Raw genomic sequence first — 25,917 nt, 5'->3', positions numbered from 1 at the left:
CATAGATCAGTTTGGATATGTCAAAATACTTGAAGAGGTCATGTTGCCTCATGCTGAAGAGGACATGCCCTTGAAATGGGTGTTTCAACAAGACAATGACCCCAAGCACACTAGTAAACCAGCAAAATCTTGGTTCCAAACCAACAAAATTAATGCCTCGCAGATGTGAAGAAATCATGAACAACTGTGGTTATACAACTAAATACTAGTTTAGTGATTCACAGGATTGATAAAAAAGCAGTTTGAACATAATAGTTTTGAGTTTGTAGCGTCAACAGCAGATGCTACTATTATTGTGAACACCCCCTTTTCTACTTTTTTTTACTAATAGCCCAATTTCATAGCCTTAAGAGTGTGCATATCATGAATGCTTGGTCTTGTTGGATTTGTGAGAATCTACTGGTACCTTGTTTCCCATGTAACAATAAGAAATATACTCAAAACCTGGATTAATCTTTTTTGTCACATAGCACTACTATTATTCTGAACACTACTGTATATATAACAGATTTTGATTATAATGGACAAAATTTGCTGGTCCACCTGAAGCCATTATGTGTGAGTTTAACTGTATTCTTAAATCTTGTTCATTAGATGAAAGTTTTCCAGGCAAGCTGATTTACATTTAGAGGATCGTAGGCAGAACATTGTGTGCTATCAGGTTTCCTCTGTTTTATTATTATTAATGCACCAAGCCGTTACATTCAAACGTATTCATCTGTGCAGTGAAATTAACATTCAAGTCAAACAGTGATTATATATTACCTCACATATCAGTTTGTAAAAAGCACAATTGTAGACTCCGCTATTGTCAAGATTACCATCGTTACTCTGACGAAAGCTAAAAAGCAGTTGATAATCACCAGTCCCGTTCATGGGGCTCCCTGTAAGGTATTCCTAAAAGACTAAAAACATCCTTTTCCATCAGTGTAGGAATCGGAGTGCCACCAAACACCTTCAAACTCCCTCGACGAACCACTTCTTTGTTGAGCGAGTGCTCCGATAAGCTCATGTTTTTGAACTTTGCCAGGGCTCTCATGGAGCGATTGAAGTGCGCCGAGCCAGTGAAATACATAAGTGCACAGGCAAACTCATTGTAAGGCACCACGATGATGTCAAGTCTGCGATGGCAGTGATCTGGTCCCGGCAAGCGGCACACACCCATATATTTCTTCTGTTCCCCATTCTCCTCGTGGCTCACCAGGTCATCTGTCAAAAAACCTTTGGAAGAACAGTTATACCAGTCAGTGCCTCTGTGAAGACTCTCAGGAAAAGCTGGCAAGACACTGAGTTAAAGACAGAGACATTGTGTTTTGGTCATTCAGCTTGGTGGCTTCTTCAGTCTACAAGCAGCGGTCACCAAGTTTTCGAAGACAAGATCATGTTTCATGTCAGACTGAAAGCAAAGATCTAAGAGGTGGAGTGGGACAACTGTTTCACACACCGTCTTTAGCCAAAAACAGCATTTGATGAGTATCTATCTTGTTCACACATCATGTTGGGTGATCTTGTATCATGGAGGCTGTTTGGTTTGTCCAAATTATTTTGTATTGGGCATAAAACACAACACAAACAATGTTGTTTATTTGGTATAAATCAGTGAGGAACACTCAGACCTTTACAGTGGAGAAGCCAACCAACATCTATCTGTACAACTGGAACAACACCTCAGAACAAAAACAGCAGTTGACCTTCACTTGAAGGGCAAAGGACATTCCTTTGAGGACAGGAATGTGCACATATGGAATACGTAACTGTTTGAAAGGTGTGTAAGATAAATTAACTATATCAAAGTGTTTGAGCAAGTAGGTCAGTGGGATAAGGAGTTGGGCTCCTCATATGTAGACCTGAGTTCAGTTCACAGATGCAACCAGTGTTCTTAGACAAGGCACATCATCTGCATCAATTTCAATTTCAATTTATTTTCATTTATATAGCGCCAAATCACAACAAGGTTGCCTCAAGGCACTTCACACAGGTAAGGTCTAACCTTACTAACCCCCAGAGCAACAGTGGTAAGGAAAAACTCCCTCTGAGGAAGAAACCTCAAGCAGACCAAACTCAAAGGGGTGACCCTCTGCTTGGGCCATGATACAGACACAAATTACAGAACAATTCACAAAACAAATGTTCAGGAAATGTTGCATCATCTCAGTCCACCCAGCTGACAATGGAAAACCTGTGACGGGAATGGCTTCCTGTCCAGAAGGAGTTGTCAACTCTTCTCCTTTCCACGCTACAGAATCTGAAGATAAGCATTGGCACCAATAAGCCTCTGGACCAATACAAGACTTGGTTCTTCTATATTAACCTGGAAAAGGCTTCACTTCAGTGAGGTGGGGGTCTCAAACAGCATTTGTCTGTGCCATTTATTATGTAGTGCTTTCTTATGTCCTCATAAAAATCAAGACCAGTTTACACATCAACCAAGGAGATCACAGCAAATTACCTTCTTGGGGGCAAAGTAACCTTAAGAAGACTGCAAAGGAACAATGACATCAATTTCTATTGGTCATCTGAAGAAACACACTTGCTTATTTAGAAAACACTCTCACTACAGAGGTTCAGATTTTGGGTTTCCAAATCTGTTTAACCCTCTGGGGTCCGAGGGCATTTTTTGGACAGTTCACTCGCCTGGCATAAATGTTTTATTATTGCTGTTAAGTTTTATGTCTCTTTTTTTTTTTCAAGACAATCCATGCTTTCATAATATACGAGGTCTGTCCAAAAAGTATCGGACCTTTTTATTTTTTTCAAAAACCATATGGATTTGAATCACGTGTGATTGCATCAGCCAAGCTTGAACCTTCGTGCGCATGCGTGAGTTTTTTCACGCTTGTCGGTTGCGTCATTCGCCTGTGAGCAGGCTTTGTGTGAGCACTGGTCCACCCCCTCGTTGGATTTTTATTGTGAATAAATGTCTGAACGATTTGGAGTTTTGCTGCATCAAATTTTTTTCAGAAACTGTGAGAGACCTCCAGGTGGTAACCATTCTGAAAATTCAAATGGCTTTGAGGGACGATTTTATGGGGATTACACAGATTAAGGAGTGCTCCAGCCGGTTTAAAGACCACCCACAGCTGCTGAGAGCACGCCGCACTCCGAGCGCCGATCGACAGGCTGAAACCCCACTGAAACAACCAGATCATTTCCAACGTGAAGGCTTTGTTGATCCGGGACGTCGTCTGACTTACACAAAAATGGCAGGAGACGTGGACATCAATACTTTTTCGGCACATTCCACTGTTACAGGAGTTTTTTTCATGGAAAGAAAAGCGGACGGATGCGGCACAAAACCACCTCCATGTTGGTCTCACAGAACGGCTTTCAGATGGCTTTCAGACAGCTGTCGGTTGCTTTTCAGTCATGTGACTAACCGAGAAATTGTGGATGAGCCTGGACATGCCAGAACATGTCCTGTGAGGCTTCATCACGGCGTTGCATTGCGCCATGCGGCTCCACCGCGATGCGCGGAATTCCTCCGCACGTCTGTCTCAATGTGCCGAAAAAGTGCTGATGTCCACGTCTTCCGCAATTCCTGTGCTAGTCAGAGGATGTCCTGGATAAAACACAGCGTCCAGTTTGGAAATGAACGGCACATTCCACTGTTACAGGAGTTTTTGTCATGGAAAGAGGAGCGGAGGAATTCTGCGCATCGCGGTGGTGCCGCATGGCGCAAAGCAACGCCGTGTTGAAGCCTCACAGGACATGTTGGGGCATGTCCAGCTCATGCACAATTTCTCGGATAGTCACACGATTGAAAAGCCACTGGAAGCCGTCTGAAAGCCAAAAATTTGATGCAGCAAAGCTCCAAATCGTTCAGACATTTATTCGCAATAAAAATCCAACGAGAGGGGTGGACCAGTGCTCACACAAAGCATGCTTACAGGCGAATGACGCAACCGACAGGCGTGAAAAAACTCACGCATGCGCACGAAGGTTCAAGCTTGGCTGATGCAATCACACGTGATTCAAATCCATATGGTTTTTGCAAAAAATAAAAAGGTCCGTTATTTTTTGGACAGACCTCGGATATGTTTTTGTTGTGTTTTATAAGTGTAATAAAGGTTGACAATCAAAAATAAGGAAGGAAAAAGTAAAGCGGAAAATTATTTTCCACACACATTTATTCAAAACACACAGCAAACTATAATAAACAACTGTTTTTAAACTTTATAAAGGTAATTTGAGGTCTTGTGTGAAAGACTGTACAACAAAAAGGTTCAAACAATAAACACAAATGCATTTTGAACAATATATACAAAATGGTCTATGCATCTTTTTTTTTTTGCCTTCATGGTAAAAGCAACAGAGTTATTCAGTAACATTCACATGCAAACTAGTGGAGCAATCCTGATAGTTACACACTCTTTGTTTGAGCATGTGAGATTGTCATCAGAGGCTCTCCGTCTGCTTTCAGTGATTGCTGTGAGTAATGGCGCAGGGCGTATTTGGAGCCCAATAGTATGTACTCATTGGAGCACCCAGGGGGCTATTCAAATGGGTCAACTAGTAACATATCACTCCTGAAAACGATCTTTGGCTTTTCACGTGAGGTAAATCTGCCCTAAGATTGGATTTTGGAAAACCATGTGATGGTGAACCAATTCCGATTGGACACTCACATTGCACACGTCGTCACACAGCTTCTATGAGGAGTACAAAGATGGCCGATGGCTGGCTCAAAAGTCCGTGGAGTTAACTTTTCAGCAAAAAAAAAAAAAAAAAGTAAGTTTCTATCTCATATCATTAAAAAGTTATTGATAATTTGGTAAAGCTTGGTCTTAGCAGTTGTATACGACGGTGTTGGCCTCAGAGGGTTAATTTAGAGGGAAGAAACTACTTCAATGAGAGGGACAACATCTTGAACACCAGAACAAAAAGTCCACTTGCTTTTGATTTAACATGTGGAACTATCTCACTGAGGTTGATAATACCTTAAAATATGATTGCATGGTTACACAGCTACATATCACAGCTGCTTAATGCAGAAGAACGGTTCATACACTGCGCTGATTGCCGTTACCACAGTGTGCTCTTTTTAGCAAAGAAGGAGGACCCAGGACCACAACAAGAGGTTGTGGTTTCATGCAGAGGCCAATCTAAAGTGTTGTGGAGTCCCTCATGCATGAGCTGGCAGAGGACTACATACTCTGATACCAGTCCTTCCAGAGGCTGCATCCACACTTGTTTGAAGAGTTGCTGGTCAAGATGACCCTTCTCATCAAGACAAAGGACACAGCCATAAACCATGGGCACACAATAAGAGTCAAGACACTGCAGGTTTTCCTTGCAACCAATTACCTTAACAGATGATTTAACTGCTGAGCTCCACCCCTCAACTTAAAGTCCTGAAAATCTATGAAACCACCTCCTGAGATGATTGGCAGCAAGGAAAACCTGCACTGTCTCGTCCCATCTTAGCACACGATTGTCGGCCTCTGCAAAAAACCATGGATCCAACTATTATTATATATGGGTGAGTGTATCATCCATACATGTGGTGTATGTCTTTGTCAACAAATGCAAATGTGCAGCTTGTAATTTTTTAATGACGAGATAATATATGGCCAGATTTTGCTGTCATTGTAATTCTGTTAACATAGAGTCGTCCGTGTACGTATGTATGTACCGCATGTGTGCCTTTGAATTTTAGAGAAAAAAAAACTTTCAATATGTCTTTACAATAAAATAGATCACATCACAGAAATTTCAGGCAAGCTTGTAATCAATGGCAGCACAACGCCATGTGACCAAAACACAGGATTGTATGGCGAATCCTGTGTACTGTACAATCCCATTGTATCAGTGTGATGTGTGTGTGGCTGTCTTCAGACATGAGGAAACCATATCTTACCACTGTCACAGAGGAGCTGCAGTACTTTACTGAACACACCTTTGTGGGATTTGCCATCAGGATGAGTTATAAGCACATCAACATCCCCACATGTGGCCTTTCCCCTGCGGTACGAGCCGCACGCCATCACCAGCAGGCCTGGGTTGACAGCCTGCGCAGCATCCTTGACCTACACATCATGAATAACAAATAAAAGAACTAAGACCTGTCCATCCGAATCCCTTCACACCTTGATCAGGCGGCTTGTGGTATTTTGTCACGTTTTAAAAATTCCCTCCCAAAACAGAACTGTCACATCTGAACTGCTCATCTTAATATACTCTTCCTTTAAAATGATTATTTCTCCTTCCATCCACACTGTGATACAACAGCTTGAACCCACCTTTAGATTTGGCACATTTTACACCAGATGTCCTTCCTGATGCAACACTACTCGTTAATCCGGGCTTTGGACCAGTACTCAGAAACCAAAATTAAATGTCAGTCACACTCTGATGGAGTGAGGAAATGTATGAGTGAAGTACATGAAAGTCTGATACCTGTTTGTGTCTGTTTGTGTTCTGTAAAAGTCCCTTTCTTGTTTGTTAAATGCACCCTTTGTCAGCTGATGTCCGTCGAGTCCATCAGAAAGTTTTGTGTGTGTGTGTGTTCAAACTTTAAGCGGACATCAGACAAAGAGCTTTCCTGGTGGCTACACGCTTGTTTATTGTTTTGTCTCATACTTGTGTGTTATTTCTACAATACTCATGTGTTCAGACTGGGCTTCTGATCGGCCAAAGCTCCAGCACAAGCTGTGAATTGAGCACCAGCGGAGAGAGGACAGTTCTCAGTGCAACAACATGCAGCGTGACTGTTCATTTAGCCAAGGTCAGGCTGAACTGAAGAAAAAGACAATGCAGCTGTGTGCTCTTTTATCTGGATGTCAGCGCACAATGAGCAGACTCTCTTGACGAAAAGGCGCTGCAGAGAAACAAGATTGTAGCCACCGGACAAATTATTTAAATCTGTTCGTAATCATTTTACTCAATCTGTCATAGTGTGACAACACTTTACCCACCTAGTCCAATTAAAGAATGTGCTCTCATTCAGGCTTTTCAGATCAAGGCAACATTAAAGTTTTCTAAAAAAGATTTTAAACATCAGCATTTTCTCGAGAAGTTGTGTCAAAACAGTTTCTACAGCACACGTGACAAAGCACAACAAAGTACCTTTTGTTCATTAAATGTCAAGGCTGGGGTCTCTAAATTTATCAAGAAAGAACACAAATAAAGTGATGAACACAAAGATGTTTTTACAGTTTGGACAAATTTGTTTCAGATGTTTTTTTCACCTGTACTAAAATGTATTTAAGGGTTTGCCTCAGTTAACAGTTCATTTTTTATGTCTGAAGATGTTAAATATCAAATGCTGTGTGGGTGGGGCTGCTGCCTGTGGACTCCCAGTGGAAATGCCGCTGTGTGTTTCTGTTTTTTACATTTTGGATCCTACAAACAGGGAACTGTTGACTTTTTATGCTCTGTTGTTCCCGGCTGAATATTGGCTGACTTGTGCATCACGTATTACTTTGACAGGTCTGCAGGAGTGCACATGCTTTACTCATTGACCTTAATGACTCATTGACCTCACGTGCAGCTTCTTTATCTGGCACCTTTGGAGGAAAATCTAATCAAAGTATTATTGTGCGAAAAGGGTTAGCACTGCCGTGGCTGAGGAGATGCAGCGAGCGTCAGCAGTAACTTTCCTCTTTCAGGACTCTGTCACAACACGTATGGTTTCTCCATTAAAACGTAGTCCGAGAAAACATCTAACTTTATTGAGCTTCCGCTTCCACGTTTTTGAGGTTAAAAGTGGGAAATGTTCAAAGGTATCGCACCTCAATGCAAAATAAAACCAAACATATTTCAGTACTCATTAAGGAGTTAAAAAAACTGTTTCTCCATATGCTGAGTATAAATTACCATTTTCTCGATGGCTGCTGCTTCTTCTCTGGGCATTCGGTCAAGAAAGTCGTCGTAGTGTTTAAGTCCTATTTTCTGACAGTTGCTAAGGTGAGCTTTGGTGCGGATGTCGTCCAAAGTCCGAAATCCCTGAGAGACAAATAAAATGTTCAAGAAAACCTGATCCCAGACAAACTGTTACTTGTTGTCCACAAAACCAAACCTGCCAAAAGCTACTTTTAAACATGTAACTGTACAATAAAGGAGGAGAGGCATCTGACATGTGACAAGAAAAAGGGTTTCTGAGAGCTGGACCATACCATTTGTTTGTTTTAAATGAAGTCTCCTCTGGTTCTGAATGTTCACCTCTGACCTGGACTCTGCTGAGTCTCACCTGTTGGTACCACAGCTGAGCCGTTTTGGTACCCGCGCCCCAGATGTTGCTGAAAAGCTCCAACACGGGCACAGCCTCCCCGATGTGGTCGAGCTTTCGCAGGTGACCACTCTCCATGATCTCATCAATTTTGTCAGCCATTCGTTTTCCAATTCCTGGAATCTGACAGGCCTCCTGTATCAGACGGGAGGGGGAGGGGTTGACTCACTCATTTTAAATATTACACATGATACTTCTTAAAGGTTTAATTAATAAAACTCTGCTAAATAGCTAATACTAACAGATACGTGTAAATATAGTTAAATGCCACCACATTACCCATTTAAAAACATACATTTAAGCAACAGAATGACATAACTTCTGTCAGGTGGCCTCCTGCAGCCCACGTGAACATACATGACTCCATCATGACTCCACTCATACCAATCAATCACTAACATTTCAGTGATCAATATAAACTTCAGATCATCACTCTAGTCCAGGGGTGGGCAATCATGTGCCATAAAGGGCCGAGACACTGCAGGTTTTCCATGCAACCAATCGCCTCAGCAGGTGATTTCATTAAAGATCAGGTGTTTCAGCAGGTGATTTCATTGACAACCAGGTGTTTATGTTCAGAGCAGAAGCTCATCAGCAACCCACCTGCTGAGGTGATTGGTTACACGGAAAACCTGCAGTGTCTCAGCCCTCGACGCCCACCCCTGCTCTAGTCCTATTGGCTGTGGAGATACACGTAGCAGAAATGATGTTTTTTGGCATCCTGTTTTTGTTGACCTGGATCTTTCTTCAATCTACTCCAAAAGTGAATCATCTTGAGACATCTGTCCAAGTAATGTTCCCACCAAGTTTGGTGAAAATCCGTCCAGCCTTTTTTTATGTTATCTTGTTCATAGACACACAGGACCAATTACAATACCCTGCTTCACCAGCATGCAAAATAATAAAACAGTTTTCTTCCAAGTGATACTGTCAACTCAATAATATTTTCATCTACTACTTACTATAAGCAACAGGTTGGCTGTCTTTGTATCTCAGAGCAGTCTGTACTCAAGGTTATTGACATTAGTGTGCCTTAATTCAGAGAGTGACGTCAACTCAGAACACGGCGCCATTTTGGTTCCAACTGCGCTGACCTACTGAATGAACTTTTAATGTTTTCAACATTTTTTTTTATCATTTAACCACATCCAGCAACACATCCAGGTACAGGTGCTATCAAAATAAATATAAAACAATTAAGATATCAAATTTACATACATTTACAATTAATGATGATTTATTTAATTAATTTAAAGGCTGATTTATGCAGCTGCAGCTCTGTAACTCCGTGTCATACAATGACGTGTGTGACAGTTTTAAAGTTCTCAGTCTCTGGATTCTCCTTTATTTTGGACTAATTTGATCCTCAACAAGCTTTTCTTTCTACAATCATCACCTCCAAATCAAAGGTAAGATGAGCATTTTCCTCTTTTACCAACTTCGTGCTGTAAATGTGCCGACTTTGCTGATCTATTTATCAGCGCAAGCGCTATATAATATGATGGGAGACAAAGGATTAAAAGCAGAAAAATGTCAAATCACAGCCTTTTGTGTCTGATTTAACAGGTGCACGTCAGGCTGCGGGTCAGAGTCTGAACACAGTGTGAAAAAAATAAACGGTCGGACTTTTAATCACAGAAATGACTCCGGTCCCACTTTCCACAAATTGGCGAGTGTCAGAGCTGAACTTCAATTTGTACCTTTGTTACTGTGCACATCCAGACTGCTTGGAGTTTTTAATTGAAATACATTGCAATCGGACAGGACACTTTATCCGATGTGAGCAAATAAGGTTTGTGGGATTTCAGGTCCAGGTACTTTCCGTTTAGACTTTCTGCATATATTGATTTATGAATCATTGTCACAGTTTTCTATCCAGTCTTTGACATTTTAAACATGTTGTTTTTCTTCTTCTTTTCCAATAATCCATTAGCAAACCGCGCGACCTGCTGTAGGAGCTGTGCACAGTAATGATACAGTGGAGTCGATGATGACATGTTGCCATGGTTACCTGATGTGATGTCACAGGCTTGTGGTGGCTCTTCAATGCATTGATGGCTTTGGAGTAGCTGAGCACCCTCCACTTGTCCCCCTGGTGAGTGTAGGCTTTGGCCAGCACTTCCAGTTTGTCTGTGATGTGTTTGTTGAAGTTGTTGGTTTTGGACTGGGAGGACTGGGCACAGACCCACCTCCCTAAGAACCCTGTCTGAGCAGCAGAGTCTGGTCCAGGGTCTGGACTGAGGCCAGGACTGTCCTCCTTGGGACACTGACCAGTGATCAGTGCTTCCAGGCTGCTCTGTGAGAGTCTGTCGTCTTCTTCTTCTTCTTGTACTTCCTCTGTGTACTCTGGGATGATCTGATGATGGGAAAAAAAAAAAGACTAAAACAACCAAATACACCAAGTCTTTTTATTTCTTCTACCCAACACGGCCGCGCACCTTTTCAGTGGATTCCTGCTTGGCTTGATCACTCGTGGCCTCTACAGATGTATCTGCGGCAGCTTTGGCATCGTGCAGGTCTTCTTTTACACCTTCATGTTGGGTTTCAGAGTCCCTAAGTGCGGAGAAGACAATAAGTTGTTATGATTGTCAGAGACTGCACACAAAGACAAACGTGACCTAAATCTGAAAGGTTTTTTTTTTCCTCTTTCAGGTTGGAAGACTTTTCATCCTGGACACCTGTTCACACCTGTGGGGTCCATTTTTGGTCCCAGTCTTTATTCTATGTGTCCACGGAACTCAAAACCTGGATGTCACTGACCATTCTTCATGCTGTGTTGACCTGCAGACTTTCTCAGAGCCCCCAAACTGTTTGACTTTTATTGAAGCTTTTCTTTCTATGAACAGTCATTGGCTCGGTTATCGTAAATCCTGACTCCCAGGACTCAGCAGGTCATCGCTCTCTCGTCTCCAGCAGGTCCACAGCACTGCTGCTGCTGAGGTTCTGATGGGGAACACTACACTACCTACACTACCACTAGGTGGCTCTTCCATTAAGATGTTCTGAGACCCAGCTTTAAACTCAGGTACCTTTGCAGTGGCTCCTCCCACAGTTTATTCATCCAAGTTACACTGTTCTCTTTTATTTTCTACTTTCTTTGGCTGCAAAACCCGAGTCTAAAGTTTTATTCTGCGTTCTAATTTAAATGTGTATGCTGACTGATACTGGTTCGTGTACTTATTTGGTAAACTGTAGTGACTTATTTTTCACATGTCATGACCTCTCAAACGTTAACATCCCACAGAAACACTTGTTCTGGTCATTAACCTCGTGGAGAGCAGCAGGCTGTAGCTGCCAACGTCCAGCAGATGTTTCTTACTGATGCACAAACTCAACCAAGTGCATTTGACCAGCTGGACTCCAGAGGGCATACTGTCCATGCCTAGCAAGCGCAGAGCCCTGCTGCTGTCCATCTTATCATCGACAACAACATGAGTGACACCAGGACACAGTGAACTCTCCGTCTGTCCACCATTCTGCTGAATCTGCCGCTGGAAGATCTGACACCTGGCATTTCCGATTCCGGCAGGTAAGATGTACACAGAGACACCGCTGAAGGTATTCCCTAAGAGATGAGAAAATCAGTGTCACACCTGGGAAGTTCTACTTGAATTTTTTAAGCCATTTTCAACGTTTGTCATTAAACCACCACAAAAACAAAAGGAAAAAAAATAAAATAAACAAACACCACCAACCCGTCCTGCTACAGTCGCTTTGTTTCACTTTTAGCGGAGGGCCGTCCTTTTCTGGACGCACTGTAGCTCTTTTGACCTTAGGGAATGCTTTCATGATTCCATGACGAGGCTCCATCTTGATTGTTGGAAGGTGGAGGGTGGGCGGGGCCAGGGGCCTGTGCAATGACACACAACCTTTAAGTAATGCAAAACTGCTAAGCTCAACCATAGCTACATGACATGTTCATTATCAGTGTGTACGACTGGAAGCGTAAGTAGAGTGCATGCTAGGAATGCCTAAACTTTTCACTGTCACGCTGAAGAATGCTGCTGATCTTCTTTGTGAAAAATTACAAAACCTGCCAGACATTTTACCAGACAAATTATAAAAACTACCAGACATTTCTTGGTTTGTTCTTGTTAAATGTGAGGACTTTATGTTTCCTCTGCTTTGTATCATTGAGTTTTTTATTCTTTTCTTCTTCTTGGTATTTGAACCTTTTTCTAAGTAGAAAACAAGAAGATTTTCTGCCCACAGTCTGCCACACTGATGAACACCTGGTCACTGTAAACCAGGAGTCACCAACCCTGTTCCTGGGGAGCACCTGCCCTGCATGTTTTCTAACTCTCCCTGTTCCACTCCCAGGTAATTAATCAGGTGTTCTCAGCCAATCAAGAGCTGGAAGATACCAATTAAAAAAAAAATCAGGTGCAACTTGAGTAGGCAGACATGCAAAACATGCATGGCAGGTTCTCTCCAGAAACAGGGTTAGTGACCCCTGCTGTAAACAATACAAAAACACATGTCACTCAATAACTACTTATACTTCTGTATCAGCAGCAGGTGTCCAACACACAGATAAGACAAACACATCATTCATTCTCGATACACATTTATTCCACTTAATAGTCACAGGGGGCAGAACCTATCCCAGCAGTCATTGGGCTAGAGGCAGGGTTCACCCTGCACACAACATCAGTCTATCGCAGGACCACACACACACACACACACACACACACAATTTAGAGTCACCAGTTCATCTAACCTGCATGTCTTTGGAAGTGGGGGGAAGCCGGAGCGCACAGAGGGAACCCATGGAAACACTGGGAAAACATGTCAACTTCACACAGAAAGGACCAGGCGGGAAGTGATCCCACAACCGTCTTGCTGTGTGTATAATATACTATATAGTTCCTTTTTGGCACTATTCAACACAGCGTCCTACTTCATCTTTACCACGTCAATACTACGAGAGCAATGTTAAAGCGGAGTCAGATTCTCTGTATGTGCAAATGCAGCGGCTGTACTCTCTTTCATCTGCGTTACATTGTGTTTAACTCCTCCCACTCGCTCCCTCCAGGACGCAAACTCGTGACCTCCGGCATAGGAGGCTAATGCTCTGACCAGTCGGCCAAAACTAGGGATCTGGCCTGAGTGGCCCGAGTATCCTTTGGCTGTCGGGAGAGTGAGGCCTATTGACTATCACATGCACAGCGCCTCCTGCTGGCCTCCATCACACAAACATACGCTGCTAAAAAAAAACCAATTCTAATTCTTGACTTTGATGTTAGCTGTCTTTTTTGAAGCATGTTCTGTACACACTCATAGCTGGAAGCTACAGCTTTAGAGGATCAAGTGCTTTGTTTAAGGGTGCCGCAGCATAAGGGTGACCAAAAAGGGCACCTTCACATGGAGTAAGAAGGTCAAAAACTAAAGCAAACAAACAAACACATAAACCAAGACCAATGAGAACTGAATTTAATAGCGAGTCTCCAGGGTCCTCTCCACAGACTTTTGTTGAAATCAGCACTTTTTTGTGCACAATTTTTTTATTTACTTATTTATTTATTTTGGTTGGTTGGTTTGGTTTTCTGGTTGAATTTTTTGTACACAAACATAACATAAAAACCGTAAGTGATCATATGACCTTCTCAGAACTTCTTCAGAGGAAATGAATTTATTTAATTTAGTAATCTTAACTGTCAGAACAGGGGTGGTGGCCAAGAGGTTAGTGGTTTCAGTGCAGAAGGTTCCCGGTTCAAACCCCATCTCTGCCACATTTCTCCATGTAATGTGGAGGTGCGTCAAGAAGGGCATCCAATGTAAAATTTGTGCCAAATCAACATGCTATGGCGACCCAGAATGAAAAAACAAGGGAGCAGCCGAAAGGACTTAGAGTAGACTCCAGCGAGCTGAGGGCGCTGGTGGTTTATCAACGGCACAACAACCAGAAGGAAGAAGAAGAAGCGTTTACTGTTTAAAATCTAATTTCACTAAGTTAGGTAAGAATACGATTCTCACACAGGACAGGGTGTTTTTGTTTTTAGCCGTTAGATAATTGTTAAAATCAGTTGTTTTTAAAGTTAATTTTGTGTGACGTTAGCTTTTTCATGCTAACATAAAAAGGACCCCGGATCAATTGCATTAGCTGGCAGATTAATTACGTTTTAATTATAACCTATGTTATATAATATGAAGCCATATTTGAACCTGGAGACTTTTAAATTGTTAATAATTTCATTCTTACCCTATTTACAGCGTCAGATCAACACTGACCCCAGCCACATTTTAACTTCCGGGTCAGTTATTTTGTATTATTTACTAAAAAGTCCAACTATGTATATATATTTTTTAAATATAAGGAAATTATTTCTTCAGGTAAATTTTACATTGTTAATAGTTTTTATTATTTATAAATGTCTATCTTTTTAGGTTTTGCGATTGAAGTCGGTTGCTGTGGTAACAGTAAACATGGCGGTTCAGAGCTGGATCGATCTGCTAAAATCATCCAATAAAACCGTTTTAATCCACGACGGTGAGTTTTCTTTAAAGTTACATTTACAGCTGAGAGTTTAGTAGGAGAGTGCGTTGATTTGTATGAGTTTAAATATGTTCTTTTTAGTTAGTTTTTGATTTGTTTTTCAAATAAACAACCGAAACATCTAAACCCTTACCAAAAAGTAGTATATGCAAGTATGTTTCAAGTATACTTCTAGTTTACTTTTTATATACTTATCAGTACTATTTTTTGGTAAGGGAAACTAGTCAGCAAAAATATAATTAAAACATATTTAAGTCTAAAAACGTACCCCCCCCCCCCCCACTATAATTTTATTTTCAATTTTATAATATATTTGTTGTAGTTATTATTATATTTTATAATTTTATATATTTTTTAAATTTTATATAATATAATTTTAATTATATTTCATTTAATTTTTTTGTATTTTTGTTTTATAATTTTGTTTCTTAGTGTTACAATATGGTAAAAAAAAAAAGACTATTCAGACACAATGTGCAAAATTCATAGACAAAAAAGACCATTCATAGACACCAAAACTATAAAATTAAAATTATTTACTAAACGAATGTGTCAAAGGAGATGTGAAGATACTCATACTTCTGAAAGACCACACCTGTGTTAAAGGAAGTGTCACATATAAAAAGAGCTGCACCAGACATAAAAATAAGTATGCAGCTGGAGCCAACACCATGGAATATCCTTACATCATTTGCCATAAACCAGTCCACAGTCATCACCTGGCCATCACCTGTGACAGCTGTGACCAGCTGCAATACAAGGATTCACAATCTTGATCAAAATTATCAAGATGTTTTCCTGGAATGTTCCTCCTTTGAATGAATGCAAATATTCTTTCCACTGCATGAATGGAAAACATTAATTATTTGTTTTATATGACACCTAAATAGATCATAATCAAGGCAAAGTCCACATGCTGTAGGTGTAGATAGTGTCCTCGTATCACGGACACATTTTTACGAAAAGCTACTGGAGTCGTTCTGTTGAGCGAAACATATTGAATCGAATTGAACAGTCAGTGGAACCAACATGCATGAAAAATTGTGTCACTCAAACAACAGACTAGTTTTTTATGCAATGGGACAAATAATGAATGCCTTATGGCATACAGTCTACCAATCAAATGACAAGGATCAAGGATTTAGGTGTTATAGTAAAGGAAACTAAATGCTTTCTGTGGTGACGTTGTAGATGATGTGTTCGGCTTTTCTGAGCCTCCACATGGTGGAGCTGAAGTAACACACTCAAAAAGAAAAAGACACAATTGAAGGAGAAGAAAATGACGAATACAAATAGTGGCCATGGGTGACCATTTGGGAAAAATTCAGGATAATATCTGGACTTTCACACTAAGGTTTTGTTGGATATCTGCTGGACAGGTACAAAAACACTCACATGGGTCTGCTGTGTCAGTTGACAGTTCAAACTTTAGTTACAGTTTGGTTTCCCAAAATGAATCTGTGAGGAGATGAATGTTTCATCACAGGTTCTTCAGACTAAGGACATGTTTGCTTTGTTTTTGTTTTTTTTTTGTTTTTTTCCTGTTGTAAAGTTTGGTGTAAGGTGGCATTTCCATCAAATGCAAAGTAAACTCTGAACTTTTGCACATCCTTCATCGGCCAGATCTCATGGACTGAACTCACTGTATTTGCTGTGGAACTGTCCAAAGTAAAATACTTAAAATTAGCTGTGGTTTTGAGACACACACAGAGACATTAAGGTACTTTATAATTATATTTCATCATGAAGTCAGTTTTAGTAATTTTGTGGAAATTGACACCTGTAGTGAGTGATGATGGCAAATACTAAAACTGGAAGGGCACTGAAAGTGCAAATACCTTCACCAGAACATAATTACCTCTGCAAACCACCACACTCACAGTTTCATAACTGTGATGTCATAATCCATCTGCCACTTTCTCAGTTTTCTCCGGCACAAACAGGTGATCACATAACTTGCCTTTTTTAACAAGAAGTGTGTGTGTGTGTGTGTGTGTGTGTGTGTGTGTGTGTGTGTGTGTGTGTGTGTGTGTGTGTGTGTGTGTGTGTGTGTGTGTGTGTGTGTGTGTTGTAATTCCCCTCCAGGTAAAAGGAAGATCCACTACGTCTTTCCAGATGGAAAACAAATGGCAGAAGAGTACGACTTGAGTACTGATGAGCTCCTCGGTAAGCACATGTACTGCTTTCTGTGCACCCTGGTGGATGGAAAGTGTTTTTAATTGCAGCTCTGGTTGTTTGGAACGTTTCAGGACGAAGGTGGTGTCATAAAAGCACCCTCGGGGCCCCGGGGCCGTGGCAGGTAGAAGTTGGGGAGCCCCCTGCAGGTGCTGCTGTGTTGTTGCAGTCTGAGGGGATCATGGAGAGCCGCTGTAACGTGAGTCTCCTTCTTTGTTTTCTGAATTTGAAAAAGCTCAGGTCTGCTAAACAAATCTGTTTTCACAGCCTGTGTTGGTGCGTAAAGATACCAAGATCTGTTTTCAGTGGAGAATCCGGAACCTTCCATACCCTAAGGAGGTCTTCAGTGTGTCGGTGGATCCAGCTGAGAGACGCATCATCATAAAAACCTCCAACAAAAAGTAAATATTCTTCAACGTGCTGCTTTTCATTCCTCTTTAAAGTTTCAAACTGGCAACATGAGGGCCAGATAAAGACAGAAACCGAGCACTTTATGCCACCTACAGGTGACCTGTGACTTTGCACAGTGACCCTTTGAAAGGTTTCCAAGTGATAATTATGCTGCTGCAAATGAAATAAGTTACAGAATATTTAATAACCGGATGTTATAGTTTAGCATCATTACGGTAAACCTGCGAGTCAGGAGCTGCTGTCAGTGTCACTTAAAGATGTCAGTCAGGGTGAACTCTGAGTGTGTTTTGGATTAATGACACTTCTTTTTTTTTTAAAATCAGTAAACATGGGCACATTTCGTTCCACTTCACAATTTTTTTCCTTTTGTTTTCTGTTTTTCTTGAAACGTTCTCATTCTCTGGACAACCGTGTCGGTGGTGGTTTGTGCTCACTTGGTGCTCTATGTGCTACCTGTAGATGGAGCTGTTTGTCTTTCTTCTAGGTATTATAAGAAGTTGAGCGTTCCGGACCTGGATCGTTGTCAGCTGCCGTTGGAAGGTTCGGCCCTGAGTTTCACTCACGCCAACAACACTTTGATTATCAGCGTAAGTCCAACATGTTAAAGCGAAATGACATCAGCTGTTCCAACATCATGGTTTCACCTGAGATTGATGAGTGAACGAATGACAACATGAGAGCATTAAGATTCAAACTGAAGGCCATTTGTCAGCAGAAAAGTCAGAATGGACCTCAGTCACATTTGGTCCTCAGGTGGGTTTTGGGAAATGCTGATTAGATTCTTGTGGATCTGCTGATCTGACAGTTATTGATTAGTTTAGGTAACATTTGGAGAATACACACTCACACACTCATCTTCAACCGCTTAGTCCAATCAGGGGACGCGGGGGGCTGGAGCCTATCCCAGCAGTCGTAGAGCGTGAGGCGGGGTACACCCAGGACAGGACGCCAGTCTGTCCGTTTGGAGAATAGGTTATTACTATTATTATTATTTGTAAACTGTGCATGAATCTGCAAGAAAAAAAATCAGACGATAAAACACTTTAAATTTGTGTATCTGTGTGTACTTGTAATTCAGTTTCAGATAATCTAGATCAGGTGGATTCAAATTCAGGTGAACTTTTTTACCTTTCTTCAGTTACTGCACAACAACAATTTCAACCAAAATCTGCACGCAGCGCCACCATATATAATGTGGACTATAAGGAACCCGTGGACACTGTGGACGTATCATTCTGATGATCTGTATTTTGGACTGATGTTCTACAGTTGCTGTTTTCTAAGAAATTGTCTCCTCAAATGTGCAGTCATGTCCTTTTTTGCTGCAGAAAGTTCCAGGATCGTTTTGAGGTTTGGCCTTCTCATTTGACTTTGGGTTTTCTGTGAAGACGATCCCAGTGAAGAACGTGCACTGAGGGACAACGCTAAAGTCATTATTTTTCTTCTTTCCTGTTCAGTACAAGAAGCCTAAAGAGATTTTAAGTGTTGAGCGAGAGCTGCTGGACGAGGTGAAGACGCTAAAGATGACTGCTGAAGGAGACTGCAAAACTCAGTGAATTCTTCTGTTGTGACTGAGTGAAGTCGGCAGTTGTGACTGGGTGAAATTTTACTTTCAAAGAAAAAGGACACTGCACCATTTTCTCTCATTTACTGTATCTTCTGGAGTATTTTCAGCTTGTTAATTTGGGATTTTTGTGTACTGTTGCAGTATATTTTTTGTTGTCATTGGAGAGGTGCTGTTATCACCACATGTAACTCAGATACAAAAAAATGAAACAAATCCTCCTATAAGGGGCGCTATAACAACATATTTGTGTTTTGGGCTATAACTCTCAAACAGTACATTGCACATTCAACTTCTTTATATGAGCATGTTCACTGGCTCCAGCTGTATCTCTTCTTTGTGACAATATAGTTTTTTTTCAGAAATTAGCAAAATATGCAGAACTTGCTTTTTGAGATGCAACCGAGGCTGTTGCTCTGATCAACACCAAACATTGCACACAGAGTCTACTAGACCTCAGAAGCTTAAGTTATTAAAATGAGCTTGATGAGCCTTAAATTACTTGAGAAATAAAAGATGAACTTCCTGTTTAAAAAAATAAGTGACAGGAAGTTGGACTTGTCTCCATAACAGTAACTCCGATCTGAATGAAACTCACCTGTCTTATGCACAATGGTGCAGAGAGGCTGCCTGATTAAAATAGTTTTGACTGGACACTAGAGGGCGCCATCAACCTCAAAAGTTTATATCTCAGAATTGGCTTATCACAATTGCACCAAATTTCACAAGGGTGAGAAAACATGTGGAATTGCACAAAATTCACCTGGTATGATTGGGGAACATGTTTGAGTTGAACCCAACAATTTGATGAATGCATGAAGTGGGTGTGCCCCATTAGACAAATTACACCTGAAAAAAATCCTCCCCCCGACCTCAAAATTTAAAAAATTCACCAAAAATCACCCATTTATCCTACAAAGTTGAAACTTTTTCAGCATATCCCGTGATTATAGACCAAACTTTCATACACTAGTACATATGGTGTATTTTGAAGTCTGTCACTCTGTATTTTTCAAATATGAAAAATAACATGAAAATGAACATCTTTCCATATTACATCAAATACCACCAAAGTTGACAGAAACATTCTCTTTCCTGTCAAAATGAAGTGTTTAATTTCTTTTTACATCTGGTCCATCTTTACTATTTCTTTAAATTTTTCTAAATAAGACTTGTAGTATGAAAGAAGGCATGGCCCACACTGTAAAACTTTTTCAAGCTGAAATTGTGATGGATGATAAAGATCTGTTCGTGTTGGAATGTGATATTGCGCCACAAATGCGGCAGTCACTCAAAATCACGTTGCTTTATTCGCGTCGCATTGCGTGGCTTGGATTTTTGTGGCGCCACAACGCATCCTTCCATAGGGATTACATGGCAACCTCTCGCCGCCGTCGCTTGCGTGGAGTCCGGTGTGAACACAGCATTACTCATATAACAAGAATTACATTTATTCACCTGCAGGTGGCACTATAATAAAGGAAAATGCATTTTGGGCTGAAACAATGTCAATATTCAAACAGTAAATCAGAATTCATACATTCCAACATTTTTTTACATGCACTGAATGTTTCACAATGAGCTCCACCCATTTCTTTATTTTAAATTTTTGTTGCAAAATTGCAGCAAAAATAAAACATACACTCAACAAAAATATAAATGCAACACTTTTGGTTTTGCTCCCATTTTGTATGAGATGAACTCAAAGATCTAAAACTTTTTCCACATACACAATATCACCATTTCCCTCAAATATTGTTCACAAACCAGTCTAAATCTGTGATAGTGAGCACTTCTCCTTTGCTGAGATAATCCATCCCACCTCACAGGTGTGCCATATCAAGATGCTGATTAGACACCATGATTAGTGCACAGGTGTGCCTTAGACTGCCCACAATAAAAGGCCACTCTGAAAGGTGCAGTTTTATCACACAGCACAATGCCACAGATGTCGCAAGATTTGAGGGAGCGTGCAATTGGCATGCTGACAGCAGGAATGTCAACCAGAGCTGTTGCTCGTGTATTGAATGTTCATTTCTCTACCATAAGCCGTCTCCAAAGGCGTTTCAGAGAATTTGGCAGTACATCCAACCAGCCTCACAACCGCAGACCACGTGTAACCACACCAGCCCAGGACCTTCACATCCAGCATGTTCACCTCCAAGATCGTCTGAGACCAGCCACTCGGACAGCTGCTGAAACAATCGGTTTGCATAACCAAAGAATTTCTGCACAAACTGTCAGAAACCGTCTCAGGGAAGCTCATCTGCATGCTCATCGTCCTCATCGGGGTATTGACCTGACTCCAGTTCGTCATCGCAACTTCGCACAGCTATTGAAGAGGAGTGGACCAACATTCCACAGGCCACAATTGACAACCTGATCAACTCTATGCGAAGGAGATGTGTTGCACTGCATGAGGCAAATGGTGGTCACACCAGATACTGACTGGTATCCCCCCCCAATAAAACAAAACTGCACCTTTCAGAGTGGCCTTTTATTGTGGGCAGTCTAAGGCACACCTGTGCAATAATCATGGTGTCTAATCAGCATCTTGATATGGCACACCTGTGAGGTGGGATGGATTATCTCAGCAAAGGAGAAGTGCTCACTATCACAGATTTAGACTGGTTTGTGAACAATATTTGAGGGAAATGGTGATATTGTGTATGTGGAAAAAGTTTTAGATCTTTGAGTTCATTTCATACAAAATGGGAGCAAAACCAAAAGTGTTGCATTTATATTTTTGTTGAGTATACCTATTCAGCCTCTGCCTTGATCATGAGTCTCATCTGCACCAAGAGTTGGACTACACATTCAGTGGATACTCACAGGCTTATGTTATTAAGATGAGCTTGGAACTCAAAAGGTGCCAAAGTTGTACAAGGAAATCCACTGCAGGTAGTTTTCACAACAGGAAGGCTTGAATATCTTCAAAAAGTAAGTCTAATAAACACAAACATGGTCCAATGCCACAGAAAAATAATAATAAAAAACTGCCTGCCAAATTTAATAGCAGTCAGTTGCACATTGGTGCCACAAAGGGGAAAGTAATAATCTGAAATTATGTGCCTAGAAACGCATAAAATTAATACCTGTGCAATGTATCCATCAAAGTTCAAAGAAGAATTTTCTACATTTCGATATGAACAGCTTTAAATTGCACTCAGACTGAGCACTGCAGATGCAATATTTGCTCAGAGAGTGATGCTGGACTAGTGTAGAGAACACCAGAAGGAATTGCATTGTTTCATTGTTTGTGTATTTAAAGAATGCTAATGACACCATACCAAGAGACGCGTTGTGGTGTTATATGAGAAAGTCTGGTGCGGCAGAGAAGTAAATAAGGCAGGTGCAGGATGTATCCAAGGACAGTCACCACACTGATTCTGGTCGGCTTCATGTTTCTTGCTGTCATCAAAATGCCTGAGGAAGTTTTTTTTTCTTCTGACCACTGTGGCCAATGCGTTTGCTCAGGGGATGGGTCAGATTAAATTTCATTCACATGAAGCACCTTAAAGTCACTGATATTGTGATTGTCATATTTGGAAAATATTCAACTCAATCCCTTGCTCAGTCACCTCTAACCTTTATGTGTACCATAAAGAGAATATTTCTATCAGTGTTGTTGCTATTTGGTAGAACACTTGGTTGAACAGATATGGAGGTAAATTAGATTTTGAATATCGATAAATATAGATGGACACATACGGCACAGTTACCTGGACGTACAACACTTCATACACATGATGAAGCAAAGGCTGTGATTCAGTGGGCATACTGGAAAAGTACGGCCGTCTTTGTTACACAACAAAAAAGGGGTGTCTAAAAGCAAGATAAAAACCCTAAATCTGAGGAAAAAGGTCGTCAAAACAAGTGAAATTGTCGGTCCATGCAGCAGGTTAATTTCACTTGACAAGATTCTTGAATTAAGATCGTTAAATCTAGAAATGAGCATGTTGAACACTTAAAAATAACTTAACTCTTAAAACATGATAAATTATAGTTTTTTTTTTTTGGTAACAGCCAAATAATTTGTAGTGTAAATTTATTCCTCTTGATGGCAAAGTTGGCATGACAGCGCCGTCACCCACGTGGCTCTGCGGGTCAGGCCCACATCTTACAGCTTCTTCATTACGAGTCACATGGGCCTCCCAGGGGCTCGGGAGGCAGCCCACATACGGGGCTTGGACCCCGTGTGTACCTGCTGGCAGGTATACTTTATTTTTTATGACTGTAGTTTGTTTATTGATTTGATTCTTTGGAAAGTTCTATGTAAATATTCATTATAATTTTTATTACAAATAGTAAACCTGTAGGCGGCACAGTGGTTACTGGTTAGCACTGTTGCCTCACAGCAAGAAGGTCATGGGATCGATTCCCACCTGTGTCCTTTCTGTGTGGAGTTTGCGTGTTCTCCCTGGGTTTGTGTGGGTTTCCTCCGGCTGCTCCGGCTTCCTCACACATCCAAAGACATGCAGGTTAGGTGGACTGGAAACTTTGAACTGTCCCGTAGGTGGGTGTTTGTCTGTATGTGACAGACTGATGTCCTGTCCAGGGTGAGCCCACCTCACACCCTATGAATGCTGGGATAGGCTCCACCCCCCGTGACCCTTAATTGGATTTAATGAGTATAGGAAATGCATGGATGGATAATGAACTTGTGATGTTTTGGTATATAAGTTGCAGCAGAGTCCCCAAACTATAAAACATAACTTCTTCTCTGTAGAATACAGTATGCCTTCCCATTTATTGTTTTATTTTTTTCTCAGTGCCTTGTGTCTTCTCTTTATGTTTCCTTTTTTGGTTCCATTTGTAATATAAAGGAATTTAATCATCGTCGTGTGCCATCGATACTCTGCAGGGAAACATTTCACTAGATATTTCACAGCAAATTTAAAGGCTTTGATGTGTTTGAATATGTTGAACACTTTAAACTCTTTTTTTTTTTTAAATGACTTGTCTGCTCGTGGAACTGACCTGTTGGACACTTTACAGGGTGTCACATCACACCCCACCCCCTTGATGTCCTTGTAAAACACTGAACACACAATACCTCATGGCTGCCGTTCCAGGGTCACTGTTACGAGCACATCCCATTTGTTTAAAGTGAATACTCTGATGTTCCTTCCATGTCGTGGGCCACCCTGAAAGTTCAGACTCCGCCCTGTGACCCCTCGCCGTGACAGCACCGTGACCCTGGAGAGGAAATGTCACAGAATGCACCAAAGGGATTTTTTCCCAAATAATTTTTGGCATTCAGTCACATTGTGTGAACAGATTAAACATAATAATCATAAAGTTCTTCACAGCATTCAGTTAAAAATGGATGACTGGAGCTCAAGAGTCCAGTTATAATCCAGATTTTTACATAATCCAACCCTCAGAGAAATGTAGCATTAATCAGAATAACACCTGTAGAATTTTTTACTTTGTGTCCATCGGTGTGTTTTTGAGACATTATTTCCTGATGTACCTCCACCAACCAGCTGAGGGATGCAGAGGTTCAGGTTGCTGCTCCTATTTATTTGTGGACACTTTAAACTCAAAAAGTGGTTCACAGATTGGGATGAAGAACTGTGAAAATTGTTCCTTGGGTTGGAAAAGAGGTGAACAAATTTTCAGCAGTGATCCAAATCTGCCTTATATGTTTTTCCTTTTATCTCTTCTTTGTCAAGGCTGTTTTACGACATCATAAGGACCTGATGGAGATAAAAGTCAGAGTTCTTAATGTCCTGGGTTTGTGGACGTGGGCACTTTCCGAGTGCCCTGATATTTTATTTAAGCTTTTATTTAGTTTTAAAGGGAAAAAAAGCTTTAAATCTGTGCCAGAAGGTGACTTATTAAAATAATATAGTATATAGTAATATAGTAGTTGCTGTTTAAAACATAGAACATGAGTTTGTCAGTGTTGTTTTTAACTTCTTTGTTTTTAAATAGGACGATATTAAACAGCTGAAATTTTAAAATAGTTTGGTCAGTCTCTCGTTGGAGTAAATGGTTTTAAACATTTTACTTATAAACTGGCATGTAGAATTTAATGCAGACATTTTTCTCTAGTTGTAATTTAGTTTTTCATTTGTAGTGTTTTGTCAGTTTTAGTGTAAATGCACATGAACGTTGGGTCCCTCCTGTTTTTCAGGGAATGATTCTGAGGAAATAATATTAATAAAAATAAAATAAAATCTGGGAGAATATTTGAAACTGAACTTTTGAATATGTGTGAGGAGGAAAGGGAGACATTATTGTTAAGCGCTTTGAGCATCTGATGCAGATGGAAAAGCGTTATATAAATGCAGTCCATTAAAATAATATAAACACCAAAATGATCAGATTTAAAATGTTCATTTATTCACAGGGATTTGACAGGACATTTGATTTTTGTTTAACTTTTCATTTATTGAGTTAAAGATGGTGTTGAGGTTGAAGGTGTTTGGTCTTCAAAGCTTCTCGTCCCTTCAGATTAAAGTTGAGTTTGCTGCCGTCAGATTGTTTCAAATGTGTTTTTTTTTTTGGTTTTTTTTGCATTTTGTCCAAACCCAGAGAGCAAACTGCAGGTCTCCCTTTGTGCTCTGTGTCCCTCCAGATGGAGAAAGACAGTTCTGTCTCGTTTCTCACAGAATGATGAATTATTTTAAAAGGTGCTCAGAGAGCCCAGAGTTCTGCCAAGAGGCCGAACAATCCTGGAGTTCTGCTTTGCGATTATTGGATCCTTTTTTCTCACAGTAACTTCAATAACATGAATTCTGCACTTCCACAAGAACAAATCCTGACCATAAGTAAAACCTGGTGGACGTATTTCCTTTTTTTTTTTTTTTGTCTTAATAAAATGGGTCATTTCTCTTGAGTTTCAGGGTGACTGGAATTGTTTTGAGTAATTGAAATGTCAAAACAATAATGAAATAAATATAATTGTGAAATAAAATACACCTTATTTTCTGGAGTATGTCATACTTTTTTTTTTTTGTCTGTAGAACTCAGTTTCGAACGCAGCGTTTCTGTGGGAGTGAGTTTAACAACAGAGGAACTTGGTGTAGCACATGT

General features: G+C 40.6%; 2 protein-coding genes across 5 annotated transcripts; one reads left to right on the top strand and one right to left on the bottom strand.

The window, feature by feature from the left end:
* Window positions 1-695: 695 nt before the first annotated feature.
* poll (polymerase (DNA directed), lambda) lies at window positions 696-14,484 on the bottom strand. Of its 3 annotated transcripts, none has more exons than XM_034188343.1 (9): window positions 14,430-14,484; window positions 11,930-12,077; window positions 11,495-11,793; window positions 10,666-10,780; window positions 10,239-10,583; window positions 8,189-8,362; window positions 7,816-7,944; window positions 5,858-6,026; window positions 698-1,221 (listed from the first exon to the last, which is right to left on the bottom strand). In XM_034188343.1, the coding sequence occupies exons 2-9, from the start codon at window positions 12,035-12,037 to the stop codon at window positions 860-862; spliced, it is 1,701 nt and encodes a 566-aa protein (XP_034044234.1). In that variant the 5' UTR covers window positions 12,038-12,077; window positions 14,430-14,484; the 3' UTR covers window positions 698-859. The 3 variants fall into 3 exon arrangements, with proteins under 3 accessions (XP_034044235.1, XP_034044234.1, XP_034044233.1); XM_034188342.1 differs by having other exon boundaries at window positions 699-1,221; window positions 11,495-11,792; window positions 11,923-12,077; XM_034188344.1 differs by lacking the exon at window positions 7,816-7,944 and having other exon boundaries at window positions 696-1,221; window positions 11,495-11,792; window positions 11,923-12,077.
* dpcd (deleted in primary ciliary dyskinesia homolog (mouse)) lies at window positions 14,439-25,627 on the top strand. 2 transcript variants are annotated; one of them, XM_034188346.1, is made up of 8 exons: window positions 14,439-14,481; window positions 14,615-14,717; window positions 16,809-16,889; window positions 16,973-17,097; window positions 17,166-17,299; window positions 17,794-17,896; window positions 18,767-18,907; window positions 25,460-25,627. In XM_034188346.1, the coding sequence occupies exons 2-7, from the start codon at window positions 14,654-14,656 to the stop codon at window positions 18,863-18,865; spliced, it is 606 nt and encodes a 201-aa protein (XP_034044237.1). In that variant the 5' UTR covers window positions 14,439-14,481; window positions 14,615-14,653; the 3' UTR covers window positions 18,866-18,907; window positions 25,460-25,627. The 2 variants fall into 2 exon arrangements, with proteins under 2 accessions (XP_034044237.1, XP_034044236.1); XM_034188345.1 differs by lacking the exon at window positions 25,460-25,627 and having other exon boundaries at window positions 18,767-18,988.
* The last annotated feature ends 290 nt before the right edge of the window (window positions 25,628-25,917 follow it).

Source organism: Thalassophryne amazonica, chromosome 15 (genome assembly GCF_902500255.1).
Source record: "Thalassophryne amazonica chromosome 15, fThaAma1.1, whole genome shotgun sequence".
In the NCBI taxonomy this organism is placed as follows: Eukaryota; Metazoa; Chordata; class Actinopteri; order Batrachoidiformes; family Batrachoididae; genus Thalassophryne; species Thalassophryne amazonica.
This window is presented reverse-complemented; position numbering and strand designations above follow the sequence as displayed.

What these genes read in the sequence shown, in the direction of transcription:
- poll (XM_034188342.1), bottom strand. Translation starts at nt 12,037, where the DNA reads ATGGAGCCTCGTCATGGAATCATGAAAGCATTCCCTAAGGTCAAAAGA. An exon ending in CAGCAGCCATCGAGAAAATG is followed by an intron (nt 6,027 to 7,815) that starts GTAATTTATACT and finishes CATGATGTGTAG; the next exon opens with GTCAAGGATGCTGCGCAGGC. An exon ending in GCAGCTCCTCTGTGACAGTG is followed by an intron (nt 1,222 to 5,857) that starts GTAAGATATGGT and finishes GTTCTTCCAAAG; the next exon opens with GTTTTTTGACAGATGACCTG.
- dpcd (XM_034188346.1), top strand. Translation starts at nt 14,654, where the DNA reads ATGGCGGTTCAGAGCTGGATCGATCTGCTAAAATCATCCAATAAAACC. An exon ending in AACCGTTTTAATCCACGACG is followed by an intron (nt 14,718 to 16,808) that starts GTGAGTTTTCTT and finishes ATTCCCCTCCAG; the next exon opens with GTAAAAGGAAGATCCACTAC. An exon ending in ATAAAAACCTCCAACAAAAA is followed by an intron (nt 17,300 to 17,793) that starts GTAAATATTCTT and finishes TCTTTCTTCTAG; the next exon opens with GTATTATAAGAAGTTGAGCG.